At 36.6% G+C, this 19839-nt stretch overlaps 1 protein-coding gene across 2 annotated transcripts; it reads right to left on the bottom strand.

Moving 5' to 3' along the window:
* Nucleotides 1–1163: 1163 nt before the first annotated feature.
* On the bottom strand, nucleotides 1164–10410 carry PUM5 (pumilio 5). Of its 2 annotated transcripts, none has more exons than XR_015218453.1 (10): nucleotides 10272–10410; nucleotides 8433–9100; nucleotides 6931–8282; nucleotides 6650–6791; nucleotides 6426–6533; nucleotides 3791–4003; nucleotides 3587–3697; nucleotides 2300–2585; nucleotides 1790–1961; nucleotides 1164–1535 (listed from the first exon to the last, which is right to left on the bottom strand). XR_015218453.1 is itself a non-coding variant. In XM_086601622.1 (10 exons), the coding sequence occupies exons 2-10, from the start codon at nucleotides 9045–9047 to the stop codon at nucleotides 1513–1515; spliced, it is 2931 nt and encodes a 976-aa protein (XP_086457748.1). In that variant the 5' UTR covers nucleotides 9048–9100; nucleotides 10272–10410; the 3' UTR covers nucleotides 1164–1512. The 2 variants fall into 2 exon arrangements, 1 of the variants encoding a protein (XP_086457748.1); XM_086601622.1 differs by having other exon boundaries at nucleotides 2300–2494.
* Between the last annotated feature and the right edge of the window lie 9429 nt (nucleotides 10411–19839).

Raw genomic sequence — 19839 nt, 5'->3', positions numbered from 1 at the left:
TTGCTATTAGCAGTGCCTAGTAAGAAAGTGAGAGACTCATGAAAAGGAAGCACACAAAGTTTCTTCTTAACCCCTTCCTTCATCAATTTCTTTCCGTCACTCACTAGAGGCAGGCATGAAGCGAATTGGTTCAGAGAAAACATCGTCCAACCATTCACAGAATTGGTAGAAGAAATCCAACATAATGTACATATTTGTTATTCTAGATAGTAGGTAACTTTCAACAAAAGGACTGATGAGATCAAGTAACTCCCAGCATTTGACAAGGACTTGCATCTAAGAAGTGATTTTACGGGTAGCCTAAGAAAGAGTCCTCTGAGAGAGAGGAGAAAGCAATCTCCCCTCTCCTTTTTTATATATTTTTTTCTTCTTCTTCTGTAAACCTTCCCCTTCTCTTCTTAATCTTAACACAGCAACGGTTATGCATGTGTAATCATTCATAGGGTTAACTAGTATTACCCCCCACTAGTTAACCCTTCATAGTAACAAGCAGATTACCCAATGCAATAAATACTGAAGAACAATAATTGCAATAAATACTGAATAACAATAATTAATACAATTTGTTTGATGCATTTATACTATTTCTTAGTAATGATACACAGATATACTAATTTGACCTACTTAACCGACCTATTAATGGTAATCATTGATTTACATAGAGATATGTGTCCGTGTGTATTACAATACAAACCTAACAATAATTACAATAAATACTGGAATAATTAATACAATTTGGTTGATGCATTTGCACTATTTTTTAGTAATGATACATAGATGTACTAATTTAACCTACTTAACCGACCTATTAATGGCAATCATTGATTTACATAGAGATACGTGTCCGTTATCCAAATAGTAAGTCGTAATGATAGGTCTAAAAAATAGGTCCGTGTCCGTATAAGACTCCTATCTTCTAGCTGAACTTGCCCATTGATATTTCTAAATAAACAAAGAAATCCAAGTCAATTCCTACGCATGTTTAGTCTGAGGTTCCAAGACACCAGCTCCAAGTATATGGTTAAAATTGCCTGAAAGTAATTCTTGGGTTTAAATCAATAATTTGGGACACGTTAGAGGGGTCAAATCTGCCTTTTTCTGAAAAATGCAGCAGCAGTGCCTTACGAGGGAAGGACATTGGAGACAAAGAAGTTCATAAATAATTTGTACATAACCAAATAACCAGAGCTTTTTGCAATATATTGCCCATTCGTAATTACACCACAGTTTATGTACAGGTATCAATACTTACAAACATAAACATACATATTACATGCTATATTTACATTATCAGAAACTAGCTACGTAAATACATGAGGGTGTTTACCGAAAAAATAAATACATGAGGGTCCAAATCATGTGCCCACTTTAGGCATCAAATAGTCTTTGACCAAAAAATGAGCCTGCAAGCCGGCTTTTCCAATGCTGTTACTGACGTGGGAACTAGAATCACCGAGTCAAACTTTAGACTTGGGCAGTTGGCCTTCTGCCTATCCTCGGGTGTCCAAAGAATCATGTTTCCAAAGCAAGATCTTCTGCATATCAGAGAAAAAGGAAGAACAAAAACTTTAAAATTATTTATGATTTATGAGAGACAAAAAAATTTGAGCATGAAATTCTACTTGAGCTACCTTTATCCTATATATTCATTATTGTACAAGAGGCTATCATGATCTCACTCAATAAGTGAAACAGATACCAAACAATTCTTTTAAATACAAAGGCTCCAAAAAGGAACACATACTAACTGCTTAATAGTAGTGCAGGAACAATTTATGGAGATACCAACCTTCGCTGGACAACTGTTCAAACCGGACAACAACATGTTTCCCGTAAGTGTACTTCTTCAAAGCATGAAGGTGGGCTCTTATACGACTGAGCAATATTTCTCGTTGCTTATCAGAACATATCTCAAGAATCTTCTGGACAACATAATTAGCAAACTGGTCCTTCATCATTGTCTGAGATAGAAAGACAGAAAGCACAAGCATCAGCTCCAGTAAAATATAAAGAGAAACGAATTTTTTCCAGTACCAGAACAATCTTCGGGATAATGAACAGAATAGGACATCAATATAATTAAAGTGTATATAAATAGAATTGCGATGATTCATAACACAGCAATTATGTGGACCGCCTATATTGTAACCCATAGCAAGAACTCTTCCTAAACTTACTAATCGTGACAGCCAAATAGTACATGTTAGATGGAGGAAGCAATATAGAGACAGATTAAAAAACGCTCATGACATATTCGGCAAGATTACTAGAACCCTTAAAATATATGAGAATGACTTACCAATAAATTATCATTTCCCTCGGTTTGTCCAACAATCTCCTCTATCAATATATCCCGTTCAAAAGGATCCCCATGTGCCAAACACTTCTCCACAACATTTGAAGCAAACTTATGCTGGCTCATCTGGACTATTTTCCCTGCCATTTTGTTAATAATTTGACTCCGTTCATGAGGCCTTCCTCTTTCCAAAACATGCTGCAAGCATCGGTGATATAGAAATTAATACATCAGACTGCACATCTATAAGGTTAATATCCCTTCCCATAAATCCTCTTTCCAAAACATGCTGCAAGCATCGGTGATATAGAAATTAATACATCAGACTGCACATCTATAAGGTTAATATCCCTTCCCATAAATGGAACTTACCAAGTGGCTATTTTGGATATGCTGCAGACACATAATATTGACCCAAAGTAAGTGAACTGGACTATAATACTCCCTAACCTTGTCATTCTACAGTTGAGTTCACTACAAAATTTTAGATAACGTTGGATGATCCAGCCGAGGAAACTATGGAAATTGCTATATAAAAGCTTCTTATACATTACTCACATGCATATTGTCCATACATGCACAACAACTTTCGAAAAAAAAACGTTATAGCTCTCTTCTCTGTTTTCTTTTTCTTTTCTTTTTTTTTTCTGCATTTCCTTTGCGGGTGAAAACAAGTCATAGTGGTTCAAAACAGAAGACTAAATAATACCGTTAAATCAAGTACGTACAAAACCATGCATGTAAATAGATACAAAGGTGAGGTAGTGGTTGCGAAGAGCAAAAAAACCATTATGTTTGAGCACATCTAATCATATGTATGGTGTCCAATTAATGGAAATTTCTCAAAATTCAATATGGCAGTAACATCAAAGAAACATCTTCATGCTACAAAAACAAAAAATGACTTTTGTACGGTTGGGATTCATGACAACACTCTCAGTGCAAAACAAAGAGATAAGTTAGGGGGTGGATTTATGTAGAGATGATCTTCACTCAGAATAGCTCATTCTAACCATGTTGAAAGAGATTCAAATTTTAAAAATTATGGATCAATCATTCTTCATCATTCTTTCCTGGTAAACGTGAAGACCACATTGGATAAAGGTAAAGATTAAAACAATCTGAAACTTTGTGAGGTCCCATCAGTTATGAACACCATTAAGGTATTAAAGATTTGTCAAAATATCAATAGACACCTATGATATTTGACAAACCAATACATATGTATGATGTATGCATGTATGGATGTATGGATGTCTGTTATTCAGAGACAGGGCAGACATAACCCACCTGGGTAACATAATTGCCGTACTGATCTTCAGCCAATTCACAAGCAGATTCCAAGATCTCATCCACTATGCCCTGACTTTGCAACTCATCTGTACAATGCTCCAGAACTCTCTATCCAAAATAATATACCATCTCCATGAGGATACAGAATTGATAAACCATAAAAAAAATAAAATGTCTTCAATCAGAGAAGTTTTAGCTTACCTGTATCACACGGCAACCATAAGGATGTTTAGAAAGGGCTGTAACTTGACCATGAAAAGCAGAAATGATAAATCCAATTTTCTCAGTAGGAACACATTCGATGCACTTTTGTATCACATGATTTCCATTTTGATCACGTACACATTGCATGACATGTCCATCAAGCTCATGAACAAGCCGTGTTTTCTGATCAAGCTCAATAACCTCGAGGGCCTATAGAAAAATACCAAAATGTGATTAACTAAGCCCTTGAAGAGAACATAATTTTGTACATACAAGTGAGTTATGATTTATGCATGTTGTGTTAGAGAATAATGCAAATAAGAGAAAAGTAGCTTAAGGGACATAGGCAACAATGCATCATGACAAACATCAGAGTCTATGTAACATTGACGGATCATATTTTCAAGAATATCCAAGACGGATACAAGGACATGTATCCATGTTGAATACTACATAGAGAGATATTGAAGTTTATATACCTCAACTTTTCGTACTCCGCCATGTTTGATACTGATACACATACCAGAGCTATATGCTAGAAACTATAGTCCTTATAGATTTCAAGAAGATTGGCTCATTGAAAAGCTGGGTCTCTCTCATGATGATAGTGGTTTGCACTAGCCTCAGCAATCACATTTATTTTAAGTGGTGTAGCAAATTTGATATAGCAAAGTACTTGATATTCATTCAATATCTACTCATTTCAAATATATTTCCTTCTTTACCGATCAAACCTATATAATATTTTGTTAACCATGTATATTTTCAATCAACACTGCTTGAATTGAGCAAGAGGGAAAGGGACCATTTTATATAGGAAAGCAGACTCATATACAGGTGTATATTCACATTTGGTTGAGGAGGAGGAGGAGGAGGAGGAGGAGGAGGGGACAAAGATCTGCAATATCGACTAGTTATTTTATTCCTTTTTTTTATTTTTCACTTCACGCCAAGGACCAAAATATCGGTATCGGTGTGCCCAAAAACCGATATATATCGGATATATCCATTTTTTTTGTGACCAGTCCAAACTATTTAAAATATCGGAAATATCATATATATCGGAAATATATTGGAAATATCATATTTATATTAAAAAATTGTCAAAAAGTCAAACGATATATATCGTATATATCGATTATATCGGTGATATGAAGTTTTATATCGAAAATTCCGATATATATCAGAAAAAAAGATTCGGTGGATATATGTCGAAAATATCGATGTCGGTGTACCAAAAAAACGATATATATCGGTGACATATTGGATATATCACCAATATATCAGATATATCACCGATATTTTGGTCCTTGCTTCACGCCTTATTTAACTAGAAGGGGCATAATTGCACAAAGCCCAAAAACAATAACACAAAATAAAGCGGTAGCAAAGGGTAGGGAAAGATGCATACAAGGCCTTCCAACCTGCACTTATACATGGGTGAAAGAGATATCCACTCAATAAGCCCTAGGAAAGAATTTTAGGTATATATTCTACAATATCAATCTATCATCTCCTTAATCACTTATACACGGGTGAAAGAGAAATCCACTCAATAAGCCCTAGGAAAGAATTTTAGGTATATATTCTACAATATCAATCTATCATCTCCTTAATTTAACAGACCGCCAGCTAACAATGAGACCTCCAGACCTCATCCCTATGATTTCATTACTTAAACGACCACAACCAATGACAAGCCTTGACCCCAATGATTCAATCAGGAATGGAAGTCTTGTCCCAGAAGATTACGCTATCCCATGCTTTCAAGAGCATGTAACAAGTTACAAACAGAAGAAGTTTCAAGCATGAAGCATTGTCAAACTCCAATCCAGTCTAGTACCCGATACCTCTTGGAGGAACTCAATAGCCAAGGGCCACCAGAAGTCTTCTCCACATTTCATTGGTAAAAGAACAAGTCAACAACAAATGAATAACACATTCTTCCTTTTATGATGAAGCACAACTATTTGGGATTTTCACCCCCTTTTTTTTTTTTTTTTTTTTTTTTTTTTTTTGGCAAGCCTGTTTTAAATGAGGTCAGTAACTCTTTGATGCTGGCAGGGTTCGAGCCCCAGACCTCTGGTATCATCACCCCTCTTTTTAAACTGTTAAACAGTGAGTATTCTGCCCCATTCAACACTCCATATGAAACTATCCCTTGAATGGAGAGGATTAACCAATTTCGGAAAAAAGGTAACTCGTACCCCATATCCACTCCCATCTGTCCTCATTCTTACATGGACTGATAACCTCAGCAGTACCCAAAGTTTCAATACAACCATATTTATTTTCAGAGGTTTGATTGATTCAGTATAGCAGACTTTTACAAAGTCATAAACAAAAATCGTGTTGGCGATATTACTACCTCTTACCAATCAAAATAAATATACAAGTAAATTTTACTTTCATACGTCACAAAGTTAACCAATCATCCATGGCTCTGAACATGACAAAGCAGAAAATGGAGGGAACAACAGACCACGTTTATAGGTCGTTCTTAGGAATTCATTGTACTTAAAAACAATTATACCATACATATCAAACTGACTGGATATACTGATAGTTATTGACAAGAAAAAGAGCAGATAAATACCAAGTAATTACTTGATAAAGTCAGAAAATACAGTACCTTCTGGATTACACGACAACCATACATCTGAAGACTTAACGGAAGAATATGACCAGCAAGTTGGTCCGCAAGCTCTTTCCTCTGCTCATTGCTCCCATGCTCAAAGAACTGTCAGCATAGGAGGAGCACATTTACAAAGTAGGTAGATGTAAATGCATAATCTTGGAACATAATTACGAGAATACACTTCAGACCAACAAAGACAGACAACAGAAGAAGTTCACCTTTTGAATAACATAGTTTCCAAATACATCAATCATTAATTTAGAAACATGTGGAAGAACTTCTTTGAACACAGATGACTTCTCTTCAATACTACAGTTTTCCAGCTTCTGCTGAATAAATCGGCTCCCATGTTGATCAGCACTGCAACCACACATGTAGAAAGAATAAATCCTTTATTTTTTAGATTTTAGATTTTTCGATTAACATTTTATTTTTTAGATTTTATCACATATTTGTCAATTTTTATAAGCTCGTTGAAAGAAATACGAACTAAAATTACCTGAATTCAACAATACGTCCAGCAATATCAGAAAGCTCAAATCTCCGCGCTTTACTAGATTTCAACTCTTCGAGAAACGAGAATGTTTTGGGATCTTCAAACCTGTCATTTCCTCTTTGCCCTTGCCATATGTTATAAGTTCCGCTATTTCTACTACTTGGTGGAAACCTCAAGTCATTTCTCCTTCCTGCAGGACCCATCCCGCCAATTGGAGATCCTGGTACTACAGGACTAGCAAGTGGAGAGGTTGGGAGTTGCATCAGGACACCCATGCTAGGAGGGCTTCCAAGATAGTTCAGATTAGTGATCCCTCCTTTTTTGATGTTCGTATTATTTATACCTCCAGTTCTTTGATATTGTGGCTTCTGCTCAGCAGCGTATGCACCCAGCGGCAGCGCTTTCTGATATTCAAAGGCTTCAGCCTGACTTCCAATAATATTAAATCTAGACCCTAACGGATCATATGGGTTTGAAGTCCCATAAGGACCATCAGGAGGATGCTGAAAGTACTGCATATAAACAGGATCAACGAAAGAAGGTTGCATGGGGAATCCAAGTTGTCCATAAAACTTGTATAAATGTTGCAAATCAACTCCAGGCACATTGCTTCCCACAGTTGAAACACCGGCAGTCCTGGCGTGGAGACTTGGACCAGCTGTCACATCAAAACTCATAGGAGGAGGGTATCCAGTTATAAAAGGAGGTGGAAGTGCCGTATTCAAAGCATACCCCCCTACAGTGTACTGTGGAGCAAACAAGGGCGGAGGCTGCAAGTTAGAGTAAAATGGTCCCCCAGAAGCCATATAGGTCGTCGCAGTCGCATACGCTGGAGGTGAAATTCCAGAGGATTGGATTACTGACTGAACATCAACAGGGACCTTGGGATGATGATGGTAAGATTGATCCATACCATTGTATGACTGGTTAATTTCCTGAGACTGAGGTCCTTGAACTTGATGTGCAACACCTCGTTGTCCACGCAAATGGTGCTGCTGCGGGCCATTATTTTGTTTCTTGCTATTCTGCAGGCTGGATATACTAAGACCTTTCATTTCAGATCCAACACCAGTAATATCAGACTCAGTCAAGCCACCAATTGAGCCTTTGTCCTCCACATGGACATCAACACTGCTCAAATCTCCTTTTAGACCACGTTGTGGAACCCCTGTGCCCACAAGAGACAGTGACCTAGGAAAAGCAGCGACATTCAACTCTGGTAGCTTTGTTGTGCTTATAGAAGACTCTTGCAATGATTTGCCAAGGTTATCAGGTTCAGCAACTTCCTGAGCTGTTGAGTCGTTGGAGGAGTGCTGCTGATCATACACAGGAGATGGTGTGCGAGGGAAATCCTCCTGAAAAAATTAAACAATTCTAACCATTTAACTGGACTGAGACGATACACTGCAACAAAAACCCAACAGCCTGCACCCAAAACGTACATAGGAACAGAAATTACAATGAGTATAATACTACACAGGATACCATACGATTAAGTTCTGTACCTGTATGAGATCTACTATACTTTTATGACGTCCAGCTAATGATCTCCTCTCTTCCCAATCACCACAATCCTGTCGGGGTGATCTATCATCCTCAGATTCCTCCTTATGGGTAGAGAGAGTGCCTTGAGGTAGAAGCAAGGATCCATTGCTGTTGTCATCAAACGAAGTCACTTTCCAATTACCACCATAACCACCAATGTGACGAACCAAGCGGCGGTTCTCCCTTGAGATAAGAGGTGGAGGAAGTCTTGGGTTCAAGTTCACATTGGAGCAGTAATAAGCCAAGTACGCCGGATCAGCACGGAGCTGCTCCTCAGACTCACAGTTTTTTATTGCATTGCTCAAGTTTTCCAAGCTTGTGTCCACACTGATATTCTGCTGGGCTATGAGGTTCGCTATAGCAGTAAAAGAACCCTCCATGCTTGGTGGTGCACTTCCACTTCTGTTAGGTACCACCTCTCTCCTATTTACTTGGTATCTGTGCCCGTTCAACAGCAATCCCAACTCCTCAGCTGCCATATTACTTGATGAAGTGAATGATGCAACCTCCTTAGATGAAGGCCACTTTCTAAGTCCAGTACTTTCCACCAATCTCATGGGACTCTCAGTTGCCATTTTATCAAAGAATGTGGAACTTTCGTATCTACCTGCAATTGATTCTGGTTATCCTGAAAAGCAACTCAGACTGTTAACTATTATGTCATTCACAAACAAGAATGGCACAACTGCATTCAAATTATAAATTTAAAACCATAGAAAGGAAGGAGACAGCAGCCATGCACACAGGAAAGACCGACAAGTAAGCCCCGGAACCCTAAAGGAAGAAAGAAACCCTAGAAAAATATTTAGACCAACTTCCTGAAAATTCAAGTTGGAACTTCAAGGAAATAAAATTGTAAACTAAAAAATGTATCTCCAGAGTGTCGACAACTCGACATAAAACCTTCAAATAGTAATTTCCTCAAATGGCATACAGATTATCTCTGCAAGGCATAGTAATGTTTGAACTTATTCTTGGTTCCTATGTTACAAGAGATACATAATTCCCTGATACCAAATTCCTACTATCTATGACTTACACTCCAAATTCAAATGCTACTTTTGCTTCAGAATCATTCACCCTTACACCTCTGAGTCATGCATAGGTTGTACTTCAGTATCCAAATTGAAACCAAAGCAATGACTCTATGTTATATGTTTTATCTGGACCAAATTTGTTTGTTAATGAAAGACATTCCCCTTTGAGGAATATTACGTGTGGTACAACGGCCATGGGATCATGGTACAACTGCCAAACCTGATCGAGTCTTTTGCAGTTTGATAACACTAATGCAACAAATTCTATACAAAGTTTCCTTTAAACATGAATTTTCTAGTCAAACCTGAAAACACTTCTCGAGCCTCATGTCATGTCAAAATCAGCTAAACTATCCAATTAATTCGCGTTATCTATGCAAGTCATCTTCTTTAACACAATACAGTAACAAAAAAAAACTAAAAAGAACTTATCTTTACAACAAATTAACTTCACAGAAACTACATTCCACCTAAAAACCTTCTAAAAAGTGATACAAAACAGTATTTGAACAGAATTTTAAATAAACAAACTCTTTACTCTACATATACAAACATAGAAACAATCCACAAAAGAGAACTAAACTCATAATTCACATTGACCATCATAAAAAAAACACAATTTAAACCCTAAAATTCAGTAAAACATAAATAACACAGTATCATTTCCAGCTTAAACCTTCACTAAACCCTAATACAACACAGAAACAGTAGATATAGTTGTAATTCAGTAAAAAAATGAGATTGGAGTTGAAAAATTGTTACCAGATAACACTTTGATTAATAGGAAAACCCTAAATTTTGTTGAGTTGAAGAACGGAGAGAAAAAAGAGACAAGGTTTGAAGAAGTGAGGAAAATGTGTTTTTGTTACTAAAAGTTATTTATTAATTGTTTTAATGACTAATGTGCCCTTGGGTGTAATATATGGTTTGTTTTATTTGAAAAGTTTAATGCGAGGGTAGAAAAGTGAAATTAGATTATTTGATTTTGTTAAGTGGACTTTTTTGTGAACACGTGTTGTGATATTTATGAGCTGCATTTTGTTCGTGCATTGCTTGATTTGAGTGTACTAATAACTTGGCCCATTCAATTCGCTCAACTTTGGTGTGTATCAGCAAATTTAACCAGAGTTTGCTGTTGAAACTTGATGACTGGTAGTAGTCACTGATCCCACTCGATCTACAACAGTCAACAGGAAAAAATAAAGTGAGATCAATTTTGTTGAACATTGTAAGGCTTAATCTCAAAGTCTGATGAGCGTGACACCGAAGCACCTCCTAATAACAAAGTGGACCGGGTAGATAAAATCCGACAAGAGATCGATTGCTATACAGTATATCCAATTATCATTGTGTATCTTTAATTTTGCAACTCGATCATCTTCACTTGAAGATAGACATGACTGAACTCAATAAAGAGGTAAAGGTAATTATGAACAAAATTTTATTAATATACTTTGGTGGCTGATAATTAGTGGCTGTGGTTTGACAGGTACATACGAGGCATCTAGAGTCACCGTCATATAAAAGAATCCTGTCAGCAGTCACCAAGAAAAGATACTCTTGAGTCTTGACACTTCACAATTGTACCCGATAGATAAATCTGATACTCCCAAGTTCATAGAAACAATATGTCCCCTTCTAAGATTCTAGCTGAATAGCTAGAGTGCTAGAAGTAGCTATCAGCATTTCTTTACTTTGATACAATTCCAATTTTGTTTGAGCAGTAGCTATCAGTTGGCTGGGCCAAGGTTTAGATCCCATTTCCAGTTAAACATCTGACGCTTTTATTTGGTGGCAGCATCTGCATGTTGGTAGCATCAAAGTGAAAGAAATGCTGGTGTACCGAATCTCACCTAGTTCACATGGTTAAGAGAATCTTGGAAAGTAAAGGATAATTGATAAAAGTACCATCAAGGACTAGAGTGTTTAGCAAAGTACATAACTTTTAATAAACCAATAATTGTCTACCAAGCACCTAATTAGTGTAAGGACAAACTTGTAACTGCAGCCAAAAAATCTCCTTCGATCCTGGGTTCAAGTGGAATAAATAATAAATTGTAAACAACGGAAGTGGCGTGAAAAGACAGTAACCGTTGGATCATTATGTTTCAGGTGCTTTTAAAGTCAACGGTTCAGATGAAGTGCTTTTAAAGAGGGAAAATGAGTGGGGACCATTTGATACGTGTCTTGTTGTTGGACCGAAAGGTGGCGGGAAGGCCCAATGTTCTGCAGTTTTGGTGTTATTTATTGGCGTCTACTGCCACGGGACGGTTGGCGGCTCCGAAATTTGGACCTATTTTTGTCGTGTTTTGGAAGAGTGCTCTCGTGTGAAATTCTACCAACACGCGTCCGATGTACAGAGACAAATTAGTGTGCAGAGTTTGCCAACAAGGGGACAGTGATGACACCCACTCAATGGTGAATACAATTGGAATCGGGCTTATGATTTTAGGAGTCAGCATTTGCGTGTATGGGCCAATGGGCTAAAGGGCTGGGTTCTTCTGTGGTTCTACTACGTTTGTGTGTTTTCTTTTGCAGGTCCGTGATCCCAAGTTCCCAACCAGTCCTACGACTAATTTCCATCCATGAATTGTGACTGTGTCACAACTCACAAGTCACACAACTCACAAAGTCACGACTCACAAGCACCCAGTTTGGACATTAGTTCAGGACTTGAGGTTCAGAACATGTGTTTTCAATTGCACACGAAGAATTGACGCGACAAGACGTTGCTAAGAATGAAACTAATGCTGAACTCAATTCTAATTTTTCTGTCATTTCATCACACTTTATTCAACAATCAAATAACAAATTGTTATTTATATATCCTAACGATTTTGTTGCTCTGTTATCCTACAAGCTAACATTCCCCGACGTATATGTGTCATACTTTTATAAAGCTTTTTCTTACCCTTAAATAGTTCTTAACCAAAAAATACATGTGCAAGCTGTTGATTATTGTCTAGTACCACCTAAAGCTTCACACTAGTATCTCTATTTTGCAGTACGTTTAGAAGTGTTATGGACTTCTGGTCACCTACCAGGCTAACCCATATATGCTCTTCTTTCTTAGGTACCGTCCATTAAAGTTGAGTCCCAAATTTTTGCCATACGTTTTTTTTTTCTCGATGATACCCTCTCCATTCTATTAAATTTCTAAATTGTATGGGTTACAACTCAAAAAACTTGGTGGAGGCTCAGTTCCATTAAATCTAAGTTCCCATTTGGCAGTAGCATGAGCCTCCCCATTACTATTTATGCTAATCCAGTTATGACTAACAGGGAAAGTAAGTTCATTACAAATATTTCTAATACTTCCTACTATAGGCAAATTGATCCATTAAGTAGTCTCCATATCATTCTGGAGTGTATTAACCACTGTTTGATTGTCTCCCAAAAGTACTGCAGTTCCTGGTGCCATTTGTGGAATCAACTTGCATGCCAGTTCAGCTGCTAAGAATTCTGCCTGCTGAGAAGTCCTAGCTTTGAACTTGGTGAATCATGTTCTTAGTGTACTTCCATTATGGTCCTTACATATTGCTCTTGCTGCTCCCAAACATTTGTTACTGTCAAAGGCAGCATCATAGAGGGCATGAATCCTGTAGTCAGTTACATTGATTGCAGGTATAGGAACATGTAGAATACTCCCATTCTCTGTCTTGAAGGCTTTTAAATGCAAATTCCAGGTGGAGTAAACATTTCTCCAAATTTCAGTCATAAATAGAAGAGCATGCTCAAATCTAATTCTATTATATTCATGTGTTTCCAGATTTCATAGAGCATAATTAAACAATATAGACCTCTTTGCTTCAGATCAATGTAATCATCAGCCAGTCTAAAAAAAGTTCTACCCATTAAGGCATTAATTGCTTACTGTCAGTGAAATTGTGAGCTTCTATTCCAACAGCAGCAGTTGATGCAAGCCAGACTTTCTTTATCCAATCACAACTAAAGAAAAGATGGTAATCAGACTCAATGATTTTGTAACATAAACAACATGATTTGTCACATTTAAAGACTTTGGTAGGGATTTTTTCACATGATGGGAGATAGTGGAAGTAAAGTTTAATTTCCACAAAGATAATTATAATTGAATACTAGCTTCAACTTTCATATTCCAGTTGCTTTTGACAATTCTAGGGTTGAAGGTGGAAGATTGGGCTGAATATGGGTCACTGCAAATGTTATGATAGGTTGTCTTGACTGTGAAGTTTCCTTTTTCTAGTTCCTAACCAAATTAGGTTGTCTTCTAACACATTAGGTCTAATGTGGTAGAGCTGATGGTATTTTTTATGTGAATTGAAAACATATCTCCAATTCTATTCAAGTTTCAGGTGCTAGACTTTGGATATATGAGGTGGTTTATAGTAAGCAAGTGTAGATTAGGATCAAGAAGTTCGAAATCTTCAAGAGTAAGAGGTTTGTCATTGGCTATAATCCAAGGATCATTACACAAAGACACATTCTTCCCATTACCAACCATCCAAACTGAGTTGCCAGAAACTACCTACAGATGCTTGCACAAGCCCTTCCATAAGTAAGAGCACTCATTTGGCATCTTTGTTATATCTTTGAGTTTCCACCACTTAGAGTATACAGACTTGAAGAAAAATGCCCGTAAAGACTCTTGATTCTTAAGAAGTTTCCAACTAAGCTTGGCAAGCAAAACTGAATTCTTTTATGCCATAAGTAGATGTGGGTGAGTCACCTCCATTTTTTTGAAGATCGATCTATTTGGGAATATGTCTAACCTTATAAAAAAAAAAGTGTGACAAATTTGAAAATTGTGTAGTGTTAATAAATCCTAAAATTCAGCCATTTCTTTTGGTACACTTACACAAAATCCTATTGGGTAGGAGTGTACTAGGTTGAATTATTTATGTAAGTGTACTTATGGGTAGGAGTGGTTAGGCTCCTCTAATTATCAATTTGAAGATGACACTCATTTATTTTGATGAGTGGGGACTACTACTTATTATATCTCACTTTTTGTAACGATCCGTTCTATCATAACACACCGATATTGTCTCCACTTAGCTAGTCACTGCGGACCTCCGACGTGGAGTTTCGTCCAGACGAGACTTCCCAGGAGGTCACCTATCCTAAAAACTATCCGCCTAAGCAAGCTTAATTGTAGAGTTTTCACAAATTTCATAACCAATTGTGCTTGAAAAAGCATATACATAAGGATTTGGAGAATCATTACTTTTTACTAGGATCTTTGGACAGCCGTCTAAATGAAGTGGAATCACACAATGGCACAACCGTCATCCATACCTAGGCTAGCTATGTTCCTTTCCATCATACCCCTCATTGGGCCACTCCCCAAGAGTACCACACTTCTACTCCTATTTCTAAATATTGTTTAAATCAACCTTTACCAGTTAGTGTTTTGATATAACCACGTATTTCGATATAAATCAACCATTACCAGTTAGTAAAATAGTAAGTAGGGGTAATATGTACAAATAGTAGGTAGGACTGGTAAATAGGAGTAATATGTACAAATAGTAGGTAGGAATGGTAAATAGGAGTAATATGTACCAATAGTGTGTAGGAATATACTTGTTGAAATATAATCCAAAATTCCAAAATGTTATATCTATCCTAAAAACGAGCACCTATAAAACACAAACAACAACAACAAGTTGGGTTGCTTTAGGAAACTAACTTATAAGTGAAAGTGAGTTTGAAAACCATATGAAAAAAAAATATGAAGAAGATAATGATACATGTTTTCCAAGTTAAATCTATCAAACTTTAGTTTCATATTTGTCCACTCGTGGTCTCAATCTCTAGTAAATGAATTGGAGTAAATTAGTGCGGAAATAACTACAATTGAATTGCGGCCATATCAATCAGTAAATGATTTCAATTTTCTTATTGTTGAAAACTAACTTGGAAGTGAGATTAAAATATGAAGAATAAGAAGAATTAAAATACGTGACTGAGAATAGCGGTAGTAAGAGATCCTACAAAAATAATTATTCATTATTCTCTGACTTTACATGACTTTACATTTATAAGGGCATCTCCAATGGGGGGTGTAAAATTACACCTCCACCTAGACTCCACGTAGGTGCCATTAGGATTTTACACTTCTAATTGTATAGTATTGTATAGCTCATAAATATCCACACTCTATACTCTCCAATGGAAGAGTGTAAAAAAAATAGATTTTAAACTCGGACGTCACTCCAAGTGACATCCCTCTTTAATTTAAACTGGGACGTCACTCCAAGTGACGTCCGAGTTAAAAAATAAAGCTTCAAACGTGTGTTGAAGTGACGTCCGAGTTTTTAAGTTAAACAGACGTTATTTTAAGTGACGTCCGGGCTTTTTATTAACTAATAGCGAGAAGGGGAATTCCCTACCCTCTCTATTAGCTAATACACTATTACCTATGGTTTAACACCCCTATTGGAAAGAGTTTTTTTTATATTTGGGGTGTAAAATTTCCACTCTATACGGTTTACACCCCCCATTGGAGATGCCCTAAAGGCTTATTGCATTTGGGTGTGTTTAAAGTTTTTTTTTTTTTTTTTTTTTTTTTTTTTTGAATGTGTTTAAACTTATAATCGCATAGTTGACTTTTCCATAAATTCTATTTTTTCAATAAAAATATATCAATCAAGATATACAAGCAAAACAATTAAATTTTTTCTATACCTCCGAGAAATTAGAGAGGAACAATACTATGTTAGAGAGAGTATTTGAGGAGTGAAACAATTTTGGTATACTTACAGTTTTTACGATGGAGCCAGAAATAAGAACTTTGAACTTTATAAAAAAATTAGGAATTTTTGTTTACAAAAAAAACAAATTATAACATCCCTAAAACAACGTCCCAAGATGTCGATGCATTATCCATCTTCTAGAATTTGTAAAGGAGTTACTTGAAAGTGAGAAGAAGGATAATCCGAGCAATCTATGGTATAGAGGTAAACCAATTTTTGAGGAAAGATGGAAATTTAATAGGATTGTTAGAGATGTTTGTTACGTGTGAGAATGATTTAGGAGTTCTTTGAATATCATAAGTTCGGAGAGAGAGTCGGTGATCGGGAATCTAACATTTTACGACGATGACTGTTATGTTGATTGTAGAAAAGTGGGAAAAAGATTTCAACCGATTTATCTAGAGTTTCGCAAATAAGTAAAAGAATAGGCACGGGTTTGAAGCGGCTTTGTTTATCATGCTCATCAATTGAAAAAGATGCGACTTTTCATACTTTGGCTTCAGATAAATTTTATAAGAATGTACCTTGTATTATCGTAACCGAGATAAGATATGGAGATGTAGCGACTCGCTTTGTTCTCATAAAACTTTGGTTAGACCTCAAAATTTCAATTTACAGTCTTTTCGACTTTAGTCTCCATGGTATGCATATTTTATTTGTATATTCATTTGAATCGACAATTATGGCAGTAGATGACTATTTCATCACACTGGGGATCAAGTGGCTTGGACTAAGAGCATTTGCAATGCAGGTGATAGAGAGGGGGTAGTGATAATTATCACCTACTTGGGTCCAAAACTGCTGTGCAATGCAGGGTGATAATGAAGGTGATAATTTTCCCAGTTCAAAGCGAGGTGAAACCAACCACCCGAAGTTTATCAACGACTTGTTAACCCGGACGGGATGTTGGATTCGATGCGGATTACAAAACTCACCAGGCGGAATCCAACATCCCGTCCGAGTCCTAACGGCTACCAACGGTCAAAAAAGTCGAACGGTCAAAAAGCGGTCAAAATAAAAACTTTGGTATATATACAACATTTGTTTCATTTCAACTCACACTTCCAACAATCATATATCATATTTCTTCTTCTTTAAAATCAGTTCTTAAAAACCAAATATCAAATGGCATCAACTCAAGCATCTCAAGCAAGTGGTAGCACTCAAGCAAAAGCGAGAGCTCACTTTAGCATGTCCGATGATCAAGCTCTATGTCTTGCTTGGATAAAAATTAGTGAAGACTCTATTGTTGGTGCTTTCCAAAATGCAAAAGGATTTTGGAATCGTGTAACAAAACGAGTTCAATCAAGCACGTGGGTCGGATAGGTCTCCGATTCAATTAGCGGAAGGTGGAAATATATTTCAAAATGATGAACAAATTTGTTGCAATTGTGAATGCGGTGGAGGCTCGACATGCAAGTGGTACAACAATACAAAGCCGGGTAATTACAACGCGTTGTCAATTTGGAATTTATTGATTATCTTAGTCTTAGTCTAATTATTTCCGTCTTCGCCTAATTATCTTAGTGTATTTATTATTTCCATTTTAGTCTTAGTCTAATTATTATCTTAGTCTAATTATTATTGCAGTTTAATTATCTTAGTCCTAGTGATTATTTTAGTCTAATTACCACCATTTTTTTTAGTTGTCCGAGGCAAGGATGACGTACCAACTACAAGAAAAATCGGCTTTTTCACTTGATCATTGTTACGTTATACTCAAGGATAATCCAAAGTGGAGTAACGTTTTTTGAGGCAAGGTCAAGCCGCCCACAAAGGGAAAAGGTCAAAAAATGATGGTGAAGATTCAACTTCTAATTCACCAAGTGTTGGTGGAGTTGAATTGGAGGGTTCTCAAGAAATAGCGTCCAAAAGAAATGGAGCGTCCTCTTGGATCGAAGAAAGCCAAGTCCAAAAGGAACCAAGAAAAATCATTTGGTATGTTGGAGGGTTACTTTACACGTTTAGAGGATACATTTGCACGGGATGCAAATGAAACACAAAAATGCTTAGAACTTAGGAAAGGGAACTTGCATATGGTCAAAGAACTGTGATGGCAAGAGAAGAAAAAATCGGATTCAAGCAGAAAAAATCAGGTTCAATTGGAAAAAATCGGCTTCAAAAGATGCAATATGAAGCTAAGATTTTAGCGACCGATACAAGTGTCCTCCATCCCGATACCGCTTTTATAATCGAAAGCAACAACAAGCTGAAATACGTCTTTGAATGGGGAAGGGCTAGAGGTGGTTCTAGCTCTAACTAAGCTTATGTATTTTAATTATCTAGTATTTTATTTTAATTAAAGCACTATGTATTTTAATTAATGCACTATGTATTTTAATTTCAATGTCTTTTTAATTAATGCACTATGTATTTTAATTTCATTGTATTTTTAATTAATGAACTATGTATTTTTATCTAACTTTTTTTTTTTTAATTAATGCACTATGTATGTTCTGTCCAATATAATTATTTTCATAGAAATACAATTACCAATCAAATTAAAATACATTGTAATATAGTTCATTAAAATACAAACTGATTAAATACGTTGGAACTACATAGGAAATACATTAGGAAATACATTAGGAAATACATAGGAAATACGTTGGAACTTAATAGTTCACGTTAGGAAATACATAGGAAATACGTTGGAACTTAATAGTTCACGTTAGGAAATACATAGGAAATACATTTTCATTTCCATTTTAATTTTCGCCTCCTTCTCCCTCATATCCGGATCCGACCAATTTGGATCATAAATTGGTACCGGATCTGCTGTTTCTTCAATGCCAGTCCAATTAAAAACATGTTCAACTAAGTCCTTTTGAAGATTAGTATGTGTAACTTCATTTCTGATCTTATTTCTTGCTTCAATCATCTGATAGACAAAATGAAAACCATCATCTTCCGAAAGAGAGCGCAGTATTGTTTCTTTCCTCGACCTTTCCAATTCCAAACTCCACTCCGCGTTCATTCTCAACAATCATATTATGCATTATAATGCATGCCTTCATTATATCTCCAAGAACAACAACACTATGACAACGCGAAGCCTTAACAATATGCCATCGTGCCTCGCAAAACTCCAAACGCGTCCTTTCAACATCCTTTCTTGCGGCTTCTTGACGTTGAGTAAAGATCTTTTCATGCTTATTTCTTGGATAACGAATGGCTTGAACAAATGTGCCCCATTTTGGGTAAATACCATCAGCAAGATAATATCCCATATCATAGTCATTACCATTCACATTAAATGCAACGGCAGAGCCCCCACCTTGCTCTAATGATTCAAAACATGAGAACGATGAAAGCGTTAACGTCATTATCGCTTAACCTGGTAGGCGAAGAAGCAATGCCAGATCCAACAATGTTTGTCCGAACGGCTTCAAGTATCAAAGTTGGTTCCTTCTTGTACCCTACATGTGTTCCAGCCCATCCACTTGGGCAATTCTTCCACACCGGTGCATACGGTCGATTGATCCAAGCATTCCCGAAAACCCCTTGCGCATTTTTCAGCTAATATCCTAGCGATTAATGCGCCTTCACTTGGTCGCCTCAAGTACTCTTCCTCAAACGCCGTGATAATTGCC

Source organism: Coptis chinensis, chromosome 3 (assembly GCF_015680905.1).
Source record: "Coptis chinensis isolate HL-2020 chromosome 3, ASM1568090v1, whole genome shotgun sequence".
In the NCBI taxonomy this organism is placed as follows: Eukaryota; Viridiplantae; Streptophyta; class Magnoliopsida; order Ranunculales; family Ranunculaceae; genus Coptis; species Coptis chinensis.
Note: the sequence above shows the minus strand (reverse complement) of the source record. Positions and strands in the feature narration are given on the sequence as shown.

What these genes read in the sequence shown, in the direction of transcription:
- PUM5 (XM_086601622.1), bottom strand. Translation starts at nt 9,047, where the DNA reads ATGGCAACTGAGAGTCCCATGAGATTGGTGGAAAGTACTGGACTTAGA. An exon ending in GGACGTATTGTTGAATTCAG is followed by an intron (nt 6,792 to 6,930) that starts GTAATTTTAGTT and finishes GTGTGGTTGCAG; the next exon opens with TGCTGATCAACATGGGAGCC. An exon ending in GTTGTCGTGTAATCCAGAAG is followed by an intron (nt 4,004 to 6,425) that starts GTACTGTATTTT and finishes ATTTTTCTATAG; the next exon opens with GCCCTCGAGGTTATTGAGCT.